Consider the following 20,543-nt stretch of genomic DNA (forward strand, 5'->3'; position numbering starts at 1 on the left):
TGAAGTCATGGTTTCACCCATTCCAAGTTAGGGGCACAGAAGATAATTCTGTGTAGTCACGTGACTCTCTTCCACTCTGTTACCCCCGGGCTAACCGTATAAAACGGGGGATTCTACTCGAGGGAAGCTAGTGGTGTCTCAGCCACTAAACGGGGCAAAAGGTCCCAACAAGATTTTTGGCACCGACCCATCATCATTCCGAATTTTTTTGGCTTTTAATTTATCTCGGACCTCTCTACGTCGGCCTATCGAAGGCAGAACCTCGGTTAGATAGTCCAGACTAGGAGAGCCCCATTTACTTTTCATCCTTCTGTATTGCCCGTCTTTACATTGAACCCACAAAAAATATCTGTCATATTTTCACCGCGACAATTCCACTTCCCGTACCATCTGAGATAATGCACTGTTAGTAATTGGACTCAACAAATCAATACGGTATTTCAATAAGAGTGTCTTACTTTCAACATTGGCACAACACACAATCACTTGTATAATACTATGTAATTTTTTTTCACTTCATTTCATTACTCTTCAATGTATTTTCATCTCATGTTTCTGCGAAATCAAATTGTACTTTATTTTTAAATTTATCATTGTTCCGTATTCTCTCCGCAATCATATTGTATTTTTCATTTAACCTCTGCTTTGTATTCTGGATCCTAGTGGTCAGCCGTTGATTTCGGCCAGATGTCCCAAATTGTGGATTTTGTTGTTGCAGCTGCCGTGTGTAAGAAGCTATAGTAGTCACATTTTCACATGGTTACAGTTAATATTGACAGATAATCATGGAACATTACACCACTTCATTGCCAAAATGTTACCGTCTGGTGTGGATTTTGGTACGGCGGAATCATTGGTCCATTTTTTTTTTCAAGATGAACGAGGAGAACCCTGATTGTCAATTGAGAAAGATACCGGGCTATGATAAGGAATTATTTTTGTCCTCAATTGGAAAGAATTGATCTCAGAAACGTCTTGTTTCAGCAAGATGCTGCCACGTGTTATACTGCTCACGAAACAGTCGACCTTTCAAGGGAGAAGTTCAGAGGCTTCATCATTTCGCGTGGTGGTGATATTATCTGACACTCGAGATCATGTGATTTAACACCGCTGGATTTCTTCTTGTGGGGTTATTTTAAATCACGGGTTTTGTGAACAAGTCAGAAACAGTTAATGGCCCAGGGAACGATATCACGCCCGTTATTCGTGAAATTGAGCCTGGTTTATGTTTGTCTGTCATTAAAAATTGGAAGACCAGTATACGCGCAACCCAATGAAGCCGCGGCAACCGTTTGGCTGAATTTCTCTTACATTAAGTGTGCTTCAAAATAATAATAATAATTAATTAAATATCACATAATCACAAAAGAACATAAGAATACAACACAAGCACAGGAACACAAAAAAATACATCACACTAACATACGAAAACAAAAACACACACAAGATTGCAACCTCATTCAAGAAATTAAATTACAACATTGCATACAGAACAAATAACACTCTACAATAACATCTCAACACACAAACAACATAAACAAACAAATACAACCACACAGGCGTATACAAACTCAAATGTAACGCCTGCAACAACTTCTACATAGGACAGACAGGCAGATCATTTCAAACACGTTACAAAGAACACATCACAGCCACAACAAAATCACAAAACACTTCCACATATGCAGAACACATCACAAATGCTAACCACACCTACAGAGACATCAACACAGACATGGAAATACTACACATCCAACCAAAAAGCCAGAAAGTAAACACACTAGAACAATATGAAATATATAAACATACAAAACCACACCGCAATGAAATTCTAAACACAACTCAATTTCAGAACACACACACTCTTTGACTTCACATTACACTACACAAACACACCCTCACAAGAAACAAAACAAGAGGTGCCAAGAGCAGCAACGACCAGTACTGGAGAAGACCAATAATAGGTCGAAACATGTAAACCACGTACGATAGAATTTAACACAAGAAAGTCATATAATACGTATTTCGAAGTGATACAGTGTTAAAAGTTGTGTAATTAAGATGTAGAAAATAAACAAACCTCTTTCGTTTATACTACAATTTGTTTCATTTTAAAAGTATGACACTCTTATTAGAAGACACTTTACATTAATTAAACGGGCTTTCCTATTTCTTTACCTATCGTCACTCTGCAGCTTTGGTCCCCCGGTTCCTAGACCAACTCGAATACCTGAATAACACTACGGTAGGAATTTGAAAATATAATAACGAAAATGTACGCTATTTTTACTACATTCATTTTCTTTATATTGCCTGACAATACATTTTAGACTAAAGCTTTCATCCATTCCCCGTAAAATAAGCCAACTCCATTATCTCTCCCCCCTTGGTCTTATCTAATACGATGGAATTATGAGATAAAATTTTGACATTTACCGACAATATCAGCCTGATATTTAGGTGTTACGCGTTTCGAAGAGGATTTACTATTGTACGAATAAATGGTCGCCATTGCTAGTTTTATTCCTGCGTTTTAAACTCCATCCAAATAAAGCAATTCTGTGACTGTTAGTAATAGAATTAACTAAAAATACACAAGCCACATTGCTTTACAGTAATGCGTGTTACGCCTACAGTAAAAAAAAAGACAGATAATGATGAAAACAAAATGTTCTGTAAGGGACATTACCTACAGAAGTCACATGTCCTCACAATGAACAACATATCTCATTTCCACGTGCGATCTTGTTCCATTTCTGTAACTCTAAAAGGTATGCTGATCGCATAGGGCTAGAATATTAAGAAAAGCTAAATAGATGTTAGATTAACGGCTCTTATATTAAAAACACTAAGTTAACCATACAGTGCTTCGACAATTCAGAATTCATATCTTCAGAGGACGAATATTATTTTTGATATATCATTTAGTCTCTACTACACATTTACTAGTTATCGGAAGTAAGTTCTAAAAAAAATACGTCTTTATAAGTGAAAGTACAAGCTAGGAGCATGGCTACTTCTAGAGTTAACGGTACTCTACTTGAAAAAATCGACAGGTGCATAGCTTTACTTTGCAGTAGCATGTCTTTATGGAAAATTACGTGTTATTTTTCATTCCTGGTGTTCTCCTTCTCTTCTCCCTGTATCCTCTGTCTTCCCCTTGTTTCCTCTGACTCCTCCATGATTTTTTTCACTGCACTCGCCTTCTTTTCTTTTATGTCTTGCCCTTATCTCTGTATTCCCCATGTTCTCCTTGCCTTCCCCTTGTTTTTCTCGCCTTTCCCTTGTTATCATCGCCTTCCCTTTGTTTTCCTCGTCTTCCGTTTGTTCTACTTGTCTTTCCGTTGTTCTCCTTGTCTTTCCCTTGTTCTCCTTGTCTTTTCCTCGTTTTTCTAGTCTTTCCCTTGTTCTCCTTGTCTTTCCCTTGTTTTCCTTGTCATTCCCTTCTTCTCCTTATCGTTCCCTTGTTCCCTTTGTCTTTCCCTTGTTTTCCTTGCCATTCCCTCCTCATTGTCTTTTCCTTGTTTTTCTTGTCATTCCCTTGTTCTCCTTGTCTTTCCCTTGTTCTCCTTGTCTTTCCCTTGTTCTCCTTGTTTTTCCCATGTTCTCCTTTTCTTTCCCTTGTTCTCTTTGTCTTTCCCTTGTTTTCCTTGTGTTTCTTTTGTTCTCCTTGTCTTTCCCTTGTTCTCCTTGTCTTTCCCTTGTTCTCCTTTTCTTTCCCTTGTTCTCCTTTTCTTTCCCTTGTTCTCTTTGTCTTTCCCTTGTTCTCCTTGTCTTTCCCTTGTTCTCCTTTTCTTTCCCTTGTTCTCTTTGTCTTTCCCTTGTTTTCCTTGTCATTCCCTTCTCCTTGTCTTTCCCTTGTTCTCTTTGTCTTTTCCTCGTTTTTCTAGTCTTTCCCTTGTTCTCCTTGTCTTTCCCTTGTTCTTTTTGTCTTTCCCTTGTTTTCCTTGTCATTCCCTTGTCCTTGTCTTTCCCTTGTTCTCCTTGTCTTTTCCTTGTTCTCCTTGTCTTTCCCTTGTTCTCCTTGTCTTTTCCTCGTTTTTCTAGTCTTTCCCTTGTTCTCCTTGTCTTTCCCTTGTTCTTTTTTTCTTTCCCTTGTTTTCCTTGTCATTCCCTTGTCCTTGTCTTTCCCTTGTTCTCCTTGTCTTTTCCTTGTTCTACTTGTCTTTTCCTTGTTTTTCTTGTCTTTCCCTTGTTCTCCTTATCTTTCCCTTGTTCTTTTTGTCTTTCCCTTGTTTTCCTTGTCATTCCCTTGTCCTTGTCTTTCCCTTGTTCTCCTTGTCTTTTCCTTGTTTTTCTTGTCATTCCCTTATTCTCCTCATCTTTCCCTTGTTCTCCTTATCTTTCCCTTGTTCTTTTTGTCTTTCCCTTGTTTTCCTTGTCATTCCCTTGTCCTTGTCTTTCCCTTGTTCTCCTTGTCTTTTCCTTGTTCTCCTTGTCTTTTCCTTGTTTTTCTTGTCTTTCCCTTGTTCTCCTTGTCTTTTCCTCGTTTTTCTAGTCTTTCCCTTGTTCTTTTTGTCTTTCCCTTGTTTTCCTTGTCATTCCCATGTCCTTGTCTTTCCCTTGTTCTCCTTGTCTTTTCCTTGTTCTCGTTGTCTTTTCCTTGTTTTCCTTGTCTTTCCCTTGTTCTCCTTATCTTTCCCTTGTTCTTTTTGTCTTTCCCTTGTTTTCCTTGTCATTCCCTTGTCCTTGTCTTTCCCTTGTTCTCCTTGTCTTTTCCTTGTTTTTCTTGCCATTCCCTTATTCTCCTCATCTTTCTCTTGTTCTCCTTATCTTTCCCTTGTTCTTTTTGTCTTTCCCTTGTTTTCCTTGTCATTCCCTTGTCCTTCTCTTTCCCTTATTCTCCAACTCTTCCCCTTGTTCTCCTTGTCTTCTTATTGCATTTGTTTCCTCTTGTCCTCATTATCTCCTTCTTGTTTTCCACTTGTTCTCCTTGTATTCTCCTTGTTATTTTTATTCCCCTTGTTCTCCTTGTTTTCCCCATCTTCTCCTTATTTTTCCTTCGTTCTCCTATTCTTCCCCTTGTTCTCATTGTCTTCCCCTTGTTCTCCTTTTTTCCTTGTCTTCCCTTTGTTTTCCTTATCCTCCACTTGTTATCCTTGTCTTTCTCTTGTTCTCCTTCTCTTCAGCTTCTCCTTGTTTTCCTTGTTCTCTTGTTTTCCCCTTGTTCTCCAAGTCTTCCACTTTCTCGGAAAGTCTTCCCCTTGTTCTCCTTGTATTCTCCTTGTTCTCTTTATCTTCCCTTGTTCTCGCCTTGTACTACTCTTGTTACCCTTCTAATCTTCTTGTGTTTTAGCGGCGAAAGAGAGTTGTCTTTTTATGTAGCGGTCAGTAACCAAGTTGTCCGCCAAACTTCCCAAAATTAACAACAATAATATTTTATAGTGTTTCAAATTGAACTGTCGATGTTTCTTGAGTGAGACTTTCAAGCTATCCATTCTGATCCTTGACAAATGCCATGCTTACTTTCAAATCTCTCACTCTACAACCCCTATGAAAGCTGCTCTCCTCAATAATACCAACTTTACACCACAAATATCAACTTGTGATACCTTTATTAACGTGCAACTTCGTCTTTGGTGTCTTTCTCTGCCCTAAACTTCACTTACAGGTTACAGATCTGAGACGCTAATAATTGTCATGGTTAGAGATGTTTTTGAATTAAAGAAAAATGATCCTCACCATTGACTCAGTAATACAGCGCAAGCTTACCACTCCGTAAACTCGAGTTGAATCCCCACATTGATTGGAGCGATATTTGTAATGAACAAGATTTGATATGACTGTTTTCTCAGATATAAATTTATCTACTATGCTGTCAATGGTGATGAATTTTCGCTCTGTTTTTACAGTAGAACGAGAAAAAAAATGTTGGAAAGGTGCCTGTGAAAAGAGAGTGATCCCCATGATTTTTTGACAATCAAAATATCGAAGTTAACACGACAATGAGGCCGGTTCTCTCTAACAATCAGCCCAACCTTGCGCCCGCATCATTATCTAACCGTTACAGCTGCAATTCCAGCGTTTAGTAGGCCACTGACCCATGATTTACACACTCAGCCTTGTAAGCTGAAACTCGATCCTTTCGTCTACTTATGCGTAGCTAAAATCAAAACAAATACCTTATGAAGATTGCAAAGCCATTGAGAAAGAGTATCTTGTTTTGTAGCGATTGTCACGGCTGACTGTGAAAGAGAAATATAAAGCCGTGTTATCAAGGTATGTCACTTGAAGCGTGCCGATGCTGTTTTGTCACAACATAAGGGGCCCGGAAATGAACAGGCGTTTTAAACACGATAATCGCACATGCCGATGTCTCGTCGTGTCTCCTATAGATTGGAATTGTTGTTTTGATGCTTCACTTTTACAATTGGCTCTTCCAAATGTGGAAATATGGAGTCTAAGTACCTATGGGAGAAGTGGGGTACAGTAAGACAGGGAGAACAGTGACACATTTTTTATTAGATGGTAAATTTTGATGTTGAAATGTTTGTAACAGTGGAGTATTTTCATACTCGATTTGATTCTAATTATAAAGATGAGTGAAGAAAAATAATTCGTAATTTTTCATTCTAGAAGTAAAACTTTGGCTTGTGTTTAATGAAGATTATATTGGATATACAAATGAGATATAAATATGAATGTTTTGTTACCTAATAGTGTGGTATTTTAGATTATGTTTGGAAAAGTTTCGTCTTTCTTGTTTTAATTTTGAAGTGATGGCGTCATTTTTAAATGAACTATGCGTAAAGGGAACAGTGAGACATGCCATTGAAGGGTACACTGAGACGTCTGCTTGTTCCCATGTACCGATGATTTGCAAAAACAGACTGTAATTATATTAAGTTTACCAGCAACTAACATTAAAAATGAACATACTAGTTACCAATTTAGGAACTGTAGCTTAAAATAATGGATACATTACATTTTAATGGTTTCCGAAATAAAAAAAATTCACAAAATTAAAAAATATAGATATATATATATATATATTAAAAATAATAAAGAATTAAATTAAATTCTTATAATTATAAGCTTTGTTGTCACCAAAATGAGATATAAATATGAACTATGAACTATGAATAGTGAGACATGCCTTTGAAGGGTACACTGAGACGTCTCACTGTTCCTATGTACCAATGATTTGCAAAAACAAACTGTAATTATATTAAGTTTACCAGAAACTAACATTGAAAATGAACGTACTGGTAACCAATTTAGGAACTGTAGCTTAAAATAATGGATACATTACATTTTAATGGTTTCATAAATAGAAAATTATTCAGAAATTTTAAGAAAATGTTAAAAAATAATAAAGAAATAAATTAAATTGTTATCATTATAAGCTTGGTAGTCACCAAAAGTTCATTTCCTTTTTTTCACAAAAGTTTGAACTGTCATGGAAAATCACTTTTCCAAATGTTCCAATGGTTTCGAAGTCAGACATCAAAATGATCCTAAATAAGCCTACAGAACATGTCAAGATAAAGAGACAGCAAGCTTCCTTTCTTTTGAAATTAATGTAAATCATTTCAATGTCCGTTAATAGACACTGTGGTGTCTCACTGTACCCTCCTGAATGGGAACAGTGAGACATTTGCATTTTTTTGAAAAATACGTAGTGTATATTATGTCCTTTATCTATTAACATTTTTGTTTATGTATTATTATACTCCATATTTTAATGTCTATTTCTATTGCACTTGATTTTAAAAATACTTGAATTATCACTTGCATTATATATGTCTTAATATTTTGTGTCTCACTGTACCCACTACTCCCCTTTGTGATCGATGCTTACGCTAACCGTTTGCATCTCGAAATGGTTTACAAAATTTCTCAATCGTGGTGGAGTTCAGTGTGCCTAACTCCAGATACACGAAATCCGCTACAGTGCTGCCAAAATTCCGCTACGGTTGTGGGGACTGAATAAATACGGAGGAATTAGATTATGTTAAAGAATCACAGACATAGGTTTTATTGTGCTTCCTGGCATAATTTATATTATATTAAAATCAGACCTGTGAATTACAATAATTTATTTCATTTTTGAAGAGTCCACTGCAAGAATGATGGATGTCACTTTCTTGCCGAAAATGAACCAAGACTGTCAATGCATAGCTTAAGACATACATACTGTACATAGAGAGTTATATGGCATTAACACTGATAGTCATTGTCCAGTAATGATCGGAAAATCACAGTTAAGCTTTGTGCGCTAAGTATTTTAAACTTTCAATTGCTTCTTCTGCAAAATGTATTCCAAATGTAATCCATCATTCTTGCAGTGGACTCTTCATTTATTTATAAATTCTTAATCTTTAATAAAGACATTTTGTGAGCAGAAATATAATTAGGTTAATAGGGCCTATGCCATTATTTTTTAGAATATATTAATTAATTTATAAAGAGAAGTCTAAAAGCAAGAAGCATTTCTTGTTTTTCTCCATGTAATCACTAGGGCTGAAGAAAAGTATTGGTCTCAGGGTAGTAAATAATTTCCATATATTCCATAATTTCCGTATAGTTGTATTGTATTTTATTGTATTAATTATGTTATATTCATAGCAATGTAGTAATTTTCTATCATACTGGTTGAGTGGAAGAGAAGGCCGAATTATCATTAAATAACTCTATTGCTATTGTTAGCGCTTATGGATGCAGAATGCAGGAGTTACGCCATTGATCCCAGGTTACCACATGTAACGCCAACCTCGGTTACCTTAACATCATGTACTTAAGAGCCTCGCCCTTATCCGGCATCGTGCCTTAGAAACCACCAGTACTGATAACGCCGAAGATAGTGTTAGGTGTACCCAACATGACTATTTTTTTTCTCATTTCCACAAACTGATCTTCCTACGAATTTCTAATTGAAATATTATACACTAGAAAAAATGAATCAATTTTAACGGCAGAATTTAATTGTTGAGATAAATGCTTCAGGAAATGGAAATGTAATTCTGGAACGCACTTATTTCGTTACGAAGCTAGTGTTTTATTTGAACTGAATTGAACCGTTAAAACTCTTGTAGACCTAATGTCTCTAAAGCAGTCTCTTTAGTACTACATTCAACATATCTGTTCATGATTTCAATTGTATTATTTACATATTTCAGCAAACATTCTTATAATCCCAACCATGCTCAGGATAACAATCTTGGACAGTATAAACCTTCATGGAATTATAGAAAATCGATAAATCCCATATCACTTTCCTTTAGAAGTTTATTTTTTCCTGTAGGACAAATATCGGGTAATCCCAAGGAGCGATTCCTGGATTCGTCATGCCAAACACCAATTATATTTACGTCACTCTCAACCTGCAGAAAAGTATATTCTATTATTCATGTGCTAAAAAGGATAAATGTTCGCTATTTTGACTATGCTGACATTTTACTGACTGACCTCTCCAGCGACAACAAAACGAAACTTCAGCGTGCTCATAATTTGTGTGTACGTTTTGTAAGCAATGTTCGTAAATATGATCATATTACCCCATCCCTGGAAGAATTAGGTTGGCTTAAACTAGATAAGAAAATAAATTTACATTCACTTCTCTTTCACTTCGAAATCTTGAACTTTTCTATTCCTTCGTACCTGTCGTCTCGCTTCACTTACCTTTCTTCCCACCATAATCTGAACACACGCTCTCGTCATGAAACAATACTAACAATACCATCCCATCGCATCTCCTCATACTCATCCTCTTTCACAATAGCCCTGCCAAGACTCTGGAATTCGCTACCTGCTAGCATCAGGGACTGTCGAAATAAAATTGAATTCAAACTCAAACTTACTAGGCACTTGGTCAGTAATTGATTTCTTGTAAATAGTTTCCTTAATCTGTCACAAAATATTTCAATATCCAGTAATCTCATAACTATACAATTTTGTTATTCTAGGTTTAATTTGTAATTCAGTAAATATAAAATATTCTTTGTTTTTCTATGACTATTACACTTTTACTACGTCATACTACTTTTGACCAATAAAACGGTACGAAAGGACGTCTTTCAACCAATCATGGCTGCTTATCGCACAATTTTATCGCGTCCCTAGCATTTGTTTATTTTTATCACTACCCTAGCATTTGTTTCTTTGTTTGCCAACATTTCAAACTGCACTGGTCTGGACGTCAAAAAACAGAAAATTACAAACCACTCCAGTCGATGCACAGCACTTTCAAATATGACTCGCATTGGCATTCAAGAACAAGAATTAATAAAGGTCACTGGTCATAGGTATGCATCTTCCCTGAAACCCTATTTACAAATAAATGAAGAGCACCATTCGAAAATCCTGAATAAGTTGAGGTATACACCATGTACATCACCGAGTTCACTTCTTTTACGCACACATCCAATATAACATCAACTGAACCACCAACCACTAAAACATTGAAATTTGAAAATTGTACTTTCAATAATTGTTTCTTTTAAAATTATTGATGTTTATTTTTTATTTCATCATCGTTAATTAAAATGTTTCTTGTTTATTTCATCATCCCTAATTAAAAATTTTCTAACACTCGTTTATATTATTTAGGTTATGTTATAGATTCTGCTATATGATATTATGGATAGTCACATATCAGAGATCGTTTAATACTAAGATTTATTGAAAATCATCTGTCAAATGACGTTGATTACTGGGATCCGGATGATTGAAGTGGAATGCAACTGTTTTAATAAAAATGAAACTGAATCAACAAAGCCTTCTTGACCAGTAACCGGCCACAGAGTTCAATGAAGATTCCATAGTTGGCACAACTGATAAGAAAACAGCTATTCATGACACACTATTGCCATCTATTTGCGTAATATTTATAATGTTGAGATGGTACAAATTTGAAGACAGTTTTGTATTTTCGTAAGTCAATTAATATTTTATTGTATTGGAGTAATTCGTTACTTCTAATCTTTATATACTTTCTTCTAATTGTGTAATAGTCAATTAAATCCCACTCGAGTTTTGATTTTCTCTAGATAAATCAAAATCTCTATTGAGATAACTGTTGATAAATTATCTAGCTTTTATTAGTCAGGTAATCTTTTCGTACTTTGATTTTTATTGTAATTGTAATTGTAAATTTAATACTAATTGTAATTTCATTTGTAATTGTAATTGTAAATTTAATACTAATTGTGATTTTATTGTTCATATTATAGTTGGAATCTCCTGGTAGAGGGGCAGAGAAGGGCTGACGGCCTTATCTCTACCAGGTTAAATAAATAAAAACTAAATACTAAACTGTTACAAAGTTATGTAACCGATAAAGAAAAAAGGATGATAATTTTTAGAGAAAAAGAGTTGAGCGACTCGTCACCTGCATGAAGAATATAATAATATTTGAATTACCTAAAACGTGTTAAGAATAAAACAGGCAAATAACGGACTGTGTTATATTAATAAAGAGTGGAATCCGAATGCTGCATTTTCCTTTTTTTAAGGAGAGAATACGTTTAAATGGGTCGTTAATTTACTTCATCCACTGTGAAAGTGACTACCTAATAGTCGTATGGTTTTCACACAGAAGTCCATTGCCATTACGCCCATTAACAAACTTTGCTATTATGGCACGCAGTTTTCGTAACGTTATTCACGAAACCACTGCCTGCTGGAAGAAATGCCTTCTATATTCTCCTTCCTTACATCCTCATACAACTTCATGTTATTGTTTCATTTGAGCTCACTACAATCTCTTTAACTTAATTGCCGTTAAAAGACTAATAAAACTTTAAGTACATTTCTTTTATTTCGATTTTAATATATTCAAAATTCTTATTTATCTCAATTTTCAATATTCCAGTGAGATAGAAGTTCAGAAATGGGAAAAATATAAACAGAACAAATGTCAATAATGCTTTCTTTTAGCCAGAAATCTGAGTTGTAAAAGAACTGGACATATTTTGCGATTGGATAAAAAAGAAAGGACTAATTTTATTGATCCAATGAGAGGCAAAAGAAATCTAGGAAGCTAAACATGGAAAAGACGAAAAAACTGAAGATAGTTTTGTAACATGAAGAACGGAAAGATACCAGTAAGTACACTCAATAGAAAAAAGTCGAAATTTTATGGAATCACTACTCGGATAATACTGTATATAATACAGTAGAGCAGTGATGTCAAAGCAAGCGCATTTTTCTGACCTTGACGTCGTGCGCGGGCATCAAGCGCTAAGTTTGCAAAGAGGAAGGGTTGTGTATATGAACAAGCAGCCTGTTGGATTAAGAAAACAGTGGTGCACAAACTTCAAACGGAACGTGAAATTTTATGTCGTTATTTTTATATGGCTTCTTTCTGTTTGATATTATCTATATTGTCTGTAAAACAAAAGTACTAATACCAATTTCTTAATATTGCAGTTGTGTTTTAAATGTTAATAACATAATAAAGAATTAAGAAGAAATATTCACATAAATTGCATAGTAGTACAACTATACTGTACTAAATGGATGAAATATATCAATCATTAAGAAAGTATCCCAAAAAGAAGAGATTGGGTATGACATGATAAGTTGGAATTGATACTAATGGTACCTTTAGCCTTATAAAAGTAATCAATAAACTAATGAAAACAAAGTTACAGTACAAAGCAAAGTTACCTATGTGCTGTATCTGTTTTAAGTGTAACTAATATTATATAACAAAACTCTTATCGCATTACGTATGCTTTTAAGGTGATATTGGTTAGCAACTTCCTAACATCAGAATATTAAATTATTTTCTCAAAATGTCCTCAAGCTATAGAGCTTACATTTTTACAACACATTGGCACATATCTTTTGCTTATGATGTAACAGTAGTTGCTTTGTAAATTCATTTCCTTACAAACAATTTCCATGCGAATATTTTAAAAATTTTCAATACATTATCTTCAATAATACGCATGGATATAGTTTTAATAAGTTCTCCTCCCTTTATCATTGAATCAGAGCTGGCCATCCCTGAATATAGCTCGACCAAGCGGCTATTACTACCTCTCTCGTCTGTCTCTTTCCTTTCCGCTGTAAAGCGCTCAGGCTCTCCTGAGCTCTAAAGCGCGCGCTTGCTCCTATGGGCATCGATTGACATCACTGCAGTAGAGCATCGATTAACCGAAACAATTGGAGACGGGGGGGTGTTCGGATAACTGATTTTTCGGATAACCGATTACGGAAACAAAATGTACCGGTGTCATAGGAGCAGTATGAAACAAAGACACGCTGATATTAAACACAAAACTGTACATAAAATATATATATATATATATGTATATATATATATGTATATATATATATATATATATATATCGTATCACACGTCTTACAAGTAACAGAGAAAATTGACTAGCCTACGGTCATTAAAAATAGGCCTACAGTTTAGGAAAAGAAGTCCAAACTTTTCTTTCTGTTTTCCTTCAGAACTGAGACTCGTTTTTTTTTTTGCCGCTAAATCTCGCTAAGAGCGCTAGCGAAACTTCAACATGGCACGCACTCAAATTCAAATTTTCCGACTATAACGCTTTCGGTTGATCGGTATTCGGATAATCGATACTCTACTGTAATAGCTTATATCACTTTACTTGAATGCAAGATATCTTTGCCCCTTTTCGTAGCCAATAATAAAAATTACCTCATTTTCAAGTTCATATGATTAGGAGTAAATGTAAATCCCACATTTAATTTCATACACTATATTCAAATATTTTCACATATGACTGATGTTGAAAACAGTAGATCCTAGAATAAAAAATGTAACTACACTTACATACACAGATCCATAGAAATCTACATACTACATGAAATATATTTGCAGCTTTAGAACTGAGGTATAAAAATGAAAATGAATTGCTAAAAGTTAAACAAAAAATAGAATACTTATACATAATTTTTAGTCATTGTTTCGGTCTGATGTTGTAAGAATGAATTTTTAACTACTGCTACGAGAAATGAAAATTACACGGTAACGATAACCATTAAGAATATCTATTGCAACGTTTTCGGCTTGCCTGCCGATCCGAAGTTGCGCTCGGGCGCGGGTTCAATTCCCGCTTCGGCTGATTACTTGGTTGGGTTTTTTCCGAGGTTTACCCTAACCGTAAGGAAAATATCAGGTAGTCTATGGCGAATACTCGACCTGATCTCGCCAAATATCATCTCACTATCACCAGTCCCATCGACACTAAATAACCTCGTAGTTGATACAGCGTCTTTAAATAGCCAAGTAAAAAAATGGTAACGTTTTCTCTAATCGCTTACCTTTTATATCATATATAATGGAAATTATAATTAATTCTCTCAAATACTACATCTGGGCTGTTATATTTTGAAAATTAAGACTACAACGTGTGCATAATGCGTGCGTCCGTTATATTTGTAATATTCGTAAGTATGATCATGTTTCCCCGTCTTTCCAAACTCTGTCTTGGCTAAGGCTAAGCGATCGACGAGCCCTGCATTCTCTTGTTCTCTTATTTCAAATTCTGCGCACCGCTACCCCAATCTATTTGGCTTCTCGTTTTCAAAATTTATCCGCATATCATCAGCTAAGTACAAGATCTCATTATAACAATTTACTCATTATACCCTACCACAAGACATCTTTATATTCTTCATCTTATACAGTTTCAGTTGCTAGAAAATGATCTCGCTACCGAGTGATGTAAGGGGTTGTTGGACAATAACTTCATTTAGGTCAAAATTACATAAATTCTTACTTAACAAATTAATTGCTGATTAATATTTATTACTTATAATGAAACTAACATCTGTCCATTGTTTTTATTATCATCATTAATTTCTCTAAATGGATTTACAAAACCTCTAATGGCAATTACATCAATATTCTCATTATAGAAATATATTTTAGATTTATATATATATTTTTTTCTCCCTGTAACATAGTTCTAGCAAGCTTATATTAAATTAATTTTCACCATTTTACTAGCTATGTCAAATCTCAAATTAATTATAATTGATTGAATTAAATTAGCTCATAAATTAAGTTACTACTTTACTTTATTGATTTATCTAAATTTAAATAAATATGTAGTCTACTAGTCGTTAAAAATTAACTGAAGAATATTGCTGGAGAACCTCTTAAGTGTGGCGTAAATATTCGTAATTTAAATATGTTTTGTATTGATTAAGGCTGATTGAGTGGAAGAGAGGGCCTTATGGCCTTAACTGTCCCAGAGAAAATAAAAAATTATTATTATTATTATTATTATTATTATTATTATTATTATTATTATTATTATTATTATTATTATTATTATTATCACTGCGAATTGATTGTGAAGAAAAATTTGTGTTCTTCGGTTATGTGTTAGATAGATAGACAGATTTATTCGTTCTATTATATTCTTACATTTGCTTTATAGCATAGAATAAAGAATATGTCCAATTCTTAAGTTTAACAATAAGATGCAATACACATAAAATGCAAATATGAAATATGTAGAGAATTAATGCCTTAATAACAGTAAGATTTTATACAATGTAGTATGTTTACCATTTAATAGTATTATAATATTTACACAGTACTGTGAAATGTCAAGAATTCATCTACAGAATAGAAAGTGTGAGATATTAAGTAATTTTTTAGTTTTACCTTAAATAATGCAGAGTTTTGGCTATGATTCTTAATGTCTTCAGGAAGACTATTGAACATTTTTATCGCCATGTAACGTACTCCCCTTTGAAATCATGATAAATTTGATGATGGCGTATGAAAATCATTCCTTCTGCGGGTATTTATACTATGTATGGCTGAGTTAGTTGGAAAATTTTCTTTATTACATAAGAGGAAATTTATTGTACAGTATATGTATTGATTTGTTAAGGTTAGAATCTCTAATTTTTTTTTAAATAATCTACATGATTCTCTAGCCTTTGCTCCAACTATTATTCTAATGGCTCTTTTTTGTAATAAGAATATATTTTTACTATCTGCAGAATTTCCCCAAAATATTATTCCGTAGGACATAATGGAATGAAAATAGGCAAAATATATTGTCTTTAAGATACTGCCGTTTAGAAATTGTTGTAACGACCTAATTGCGAAGTATGCTGAGCTAAGTTTGGGGGTTATTTCTTTGATATAATTTTTCCAATTTATTATATTATTAATATGCACACCAATAAATTTGGTTGTTGATGTTTCTTACAGAATGGCTTTTAAGGAACCCGAAGGTTCATTGTCGCCCTCACATAAGCCCGCCAGCGGTCCCTATCCTGTGCAAGATTAATCCAGTCTCTATCATCATACCCCACCTCCCTCAAATCCATTTTAATATTATCCTCCCATCTACGTCTCGGCCTCCCTAAAGGTCTTTTTCCCTCCGGCCTCCCAACTAACACTCTATATGCATTTCTGGATTCGCCCATACGTGCTACATGCCCTGCCCATCTCAAACGTCTGGATTTAATGCTCCTAATTATGTCAGGTGAAGAATACAATGCGTGCAGTTCTGTGTTGTGTAACTTTCTCCATTCCCCTGTAACTTCATTCCGCCTAGCCCCAAATATTTTCCTAAGAACCTTATTCTCAAACACCCTTAATCTATGTTCCTCTCTCAGAGTGAGAGTCCAAGTTTCACAACCATACAGAACAACCGGTAATATAACTGTTTTATAAATTCTAACTTTCAGATTTTTGGACAGCAGACTGGATGATAAGAGCTTCTCAACGGAATAATAACACGCATTTCCCATATTTATTCTGCGTTTAATTTCCTCCCGAGTGTCATTTATGTTACTGTTGCTCCAAGATATTTGAATTTTTCCACTTCTTCGAAGGATAAATCTCCAATTTTTATATGTTTCTAATAGAGGTATATTGTTGATAGTTGTGTTAAGATTTAATACCTCCTTTCTGATCTAGAAAAAATCGAAGCTGATGATGGAGCCTATAAAACTTTCAAAACGTCAGGGGTAAGGTTAAGAAACTTAAATTTCCACTTTTATTTATGGTATAAAATAAACTTGTGTTTCTTTTACTGAAACCAAAACAGCATTTAATATTAGGATAAAATTATTATAATTTAAAACCATAACTGTTGTGTTAATTTAGGAGACGAGTTTATTATGAATGAATAATACGATACAAGTCCCATATCAAGATAAGAGCGAGTCTGTAACCGCACGCGCGAATGCTTTACGCACGCTCACCTGGAGAGTAGACATGCTGACGTCACACTGCCGGCCGATCTGAGCTTCGAGCGTACCTTCGCCACAACTGAGCTCGAAACGCGGACGGCGCTAGCATTTAAATGCAGTATTAGGGAAGTGAGGAAGCTCGCCGATGTGATGTCACGCTCAAGGATAAAGAGGGGCGGAGCCGGCGAGGAAATCCCTCCTTGCTCGTGCTCGGTGACCGATCTGGCTCTTCCGATTAGATTTCGTAATGTTACATAGCATAATATAGTAGCGGTAGTAGTAGTAACAGTAGTAGAAGCAACAGCTTTCCTGTTGGAAAGTAAATCATTCGGTGCTTCTCGCTTATCAGAGTCTCTAACCACTTTTAATTTTACTTCTCTGACATACAAACCCTGTTTTACTTAACTTAACCAAAATAACGGTGGCTCAGTGGTAGCGCGCTGGGCTTAGCTGGGAGGACCGGGTTCAAACCCTGTTTATAAATGATCTTGCCCCCCTAATAAAAAATGTAGGTCAATTACAGCCAATAACTCCAACACATTCCAATGAGGAAATTCTCTTCACAAATTGTGACTGGTTCTCAGTCAATAAATTGGTATTAAATTGTAACAAAACTAACATAATTCAATTTAAATCCTGTCCAAATTCAACCTCGCAAATTTCTAGCGCAATAATTAACAATAGATCCCTATTAGAAACAACAAAAACCAAATTTCTTGGCTTAAAAATCGATAATGTGTTAAACTGGAAAAATCATATTAAAGAAATTACCTACAAACTAAATTCAGCTTGTTTTGCTGTTAGATCTATGCAAAAGATAGTAAATATCAATATACTTTACATAATTCCACTCGGTAATGAGTTTTGGAATAATATTCTGGGGAAATTCCACAGATAGTAACAGTATATTCCCACAACAAAAAAGAGTAATTAGAATAATAGTAGGTACCAAATCTAGGGAATCGTGTAGGACTATTTTCAAAAAACTACAAATAATGCCCATGGCTTGTCCATATATTTTTTAATTAATAATCTTCCACATATGTAATCATGAAAACTTTGTAACTAATTCAACAGTTTATAGCATAAATACACGTCAAAAAATGACTTTCATACTCCATCGGCAAGTCTATCGTGCTATCAAAAAGGAGTGCGTTATATGGCAGTAAATTTTTTTAATAGCCTCCCTATCTATATAAAAAATGAAACTCAAAACATAACATTATTTAGGGCCAAACTAAAGAAGTACCTAATTTCTCACGCCTTCTAGTCTGTAGGTGAATTCATGACATTCAATAACACTTCATGAAATTGATACTAAAACTATGTGTTGTACTAGTAGACTATATTGTAAATCTCGTCTGTATATATTTCATCTAGACTGTGACTATAAACTAAGACTTTGTAATAGTATTAAGTTTTTTGACTTGTTCCATATTCTAGCTGTAAAGCAATGTATGAATACCATGGAATGTTAATAAATACAATGCAATACAATCCACCTTGAATTTACAACTTTCTCGTGCAACACAGGGGTCTCTCCTAGGTACTCCGGTTTCCTGTGGCATCATCAATTATCAACATCATCATCATTCACTACTAGTGTAATGTACACAGGTATAGTCGCCCTGATTGGCGCAGTTGGTATAGTGCTGGCCTTCTATGCCCCAGATTGCGGGTTCGATTCCGGACCAGGTCGATGGTTTTTAAGTGTGCTTAAATGCTACAGGCTCATGTCAGCAGATTTACTGGCATGTAAAAGAACTCCTGCAGGAGAAAATTCCGCGGGACGCCGACAACGCTGATATAACCTCGGCAGTTGCGAGCGTTGTTAAATAAAACATAATTTAAAGTTTACACAGATAGATCCACCGCTTGTGGTGAACTCTGGATAGTCTGGCGGAAGAAGAAGTGTCCGCTTTTTGGTACTAAAGACATATGGTTTATTACCAGAGACGTAAACGATGTAAAAATATACTCAGAGAGTGATCTTATACTCAGAGAAGGATCCGTACATAATAAATTCACATAGATAAATTACAATAAAAAATCAAAGTTATGATTCACTATTAATAACGAAGACTATATAGTTCTTTCGATCATCCTGAAAAACCTCTAATGCTCAAAATTTCAGGAAATCACCCACCTGAACCAAACCAGCGAATAGGGATTATAAAGAATGGACACTTCGCGTCGGTACCTTTTATGTAGCCGGACTGATTTTAATGACCTTCAAGCCAGCTAGAGCGTCAGATTCTGCTTTCTCCCTAGAGTTGGCGCTGACATCACACCAACTAGCAGTCGACACAGCGGAAATATAACACATACAATAATAAATCCTTCATTAACTGTAATGTCTAGACTCTAGAGTTCCTTTATAATGAGACTTGAGACGTTGACTCCAACAACAATTAAAATATGTAATGATTTGATAGCGCCGAAAATGGAAAAACAAAACTCTTACGAGAAGTAAAACCATATACCTATATTATATTATTATGCAAATATTAAACGAATTCGATACTTAATTTTATAATGTATTATATTATTTTATAATATAATGTATTATATTATTTTATAATATAATGTATTATATCTGAAATATAAAATATTATTATTACAACTAGTTTGTCACTGAGAAATAAGGAAAAGCTGTTAACTTGAATTTATTTGAAGCAAAGCGTTACTGGATTATGCAATAAGGTAGGCGATGTTTGGATCCTGTGCCTTAATTCTATTCTCAATTATTATCTTAGCGTATGCTCGATTACACTACCTCTAGCGCTTGAAAGTGGAACTAGCCGCTGGCGCACAGAGAAACAAAACACAGGAAAATTCGCTCAGTGTCCATTCTTTATAATCCCTATTCGCTGACCAAACTTTCGAAGGTTGAAAAGGAAAAGTCATACAGAGATTGTTGTATAAATTGTATTAGTATCGGTACCAACACAGGATGGCTTTCCTAATACATGTTCCATGTGTTATTATTAGAGCCAGGAAGTTCATGCCCTAAAAACCTACTAAATATGCATGCAAGTACGTCTTTAAAAACCTTAAAATAATCGAATAAAAGTGCACTAATAAAATTCTGTATTTCTTGATATCAATAATAAATAAGTATCAATAGTAGTAATAATAATAATAATAGCAATAAAAATACTTTTGTGGAGGCCGAGACCTAGTTGGGAGCATAATATTAAAATGGATTTGAAGGAGGTGAGATATGAGGGTAGAGACTGGATTAATCTTGATCAGGATAGGGATCGATGGAGGGCTTATGTCAGGGCGGCAATGAACCTCCGGGTCCTGTAAAAGCCATAAGTATAAATAATAATAATAATAATAATAATAATAATAATACTAATAATAATAATAATAACCATGTATGGTGGGTCCCT

The 20,543-nt window shown here is 34.7% G+C and overlaps 1 protein-coding gene across 1 annotated transcript in view; it reads right to left on the minus strand.

Annotated features, from left to right (window-relative positions):
* Positions 1-17,278, minus strand: part of LOC138711770 (glucose dehydrogenase [FAD, quinone]-like) — a 65,756-nt gene extending 48,478 nt beyond the window's left edge. Inside the window, exon 1 of the mRNA XM_069842963.1 lies at positions 17,158-17,278. Within this exon, the coding sequence (XP_069699064.1) occupies positions 17,158-17,172 (15 nt within the window). The 5' untranslated portion in view covers positions 17,173-17,278. The remainder of the gene's footprint in view (positions 1-17,157) is intronic.
* Between the last annotated feature and the right edge of the window lie 3,265 nt (positions 17,279-20,543).

This window comes from Periplaneta americana, chromosome 13, assembly GCF_040183065.1.
Source record: "Periplaneta americana isolate PAMFEO1 chromosome 13, P.americana_PAMFEO1_priV1, whole genome shotgun sequence".
NCBI lineage: Eukaryota > Metazoa > Arthropoda > Insecta > Blattodea > Blattidae > Periplaneta > Periplaneta americana.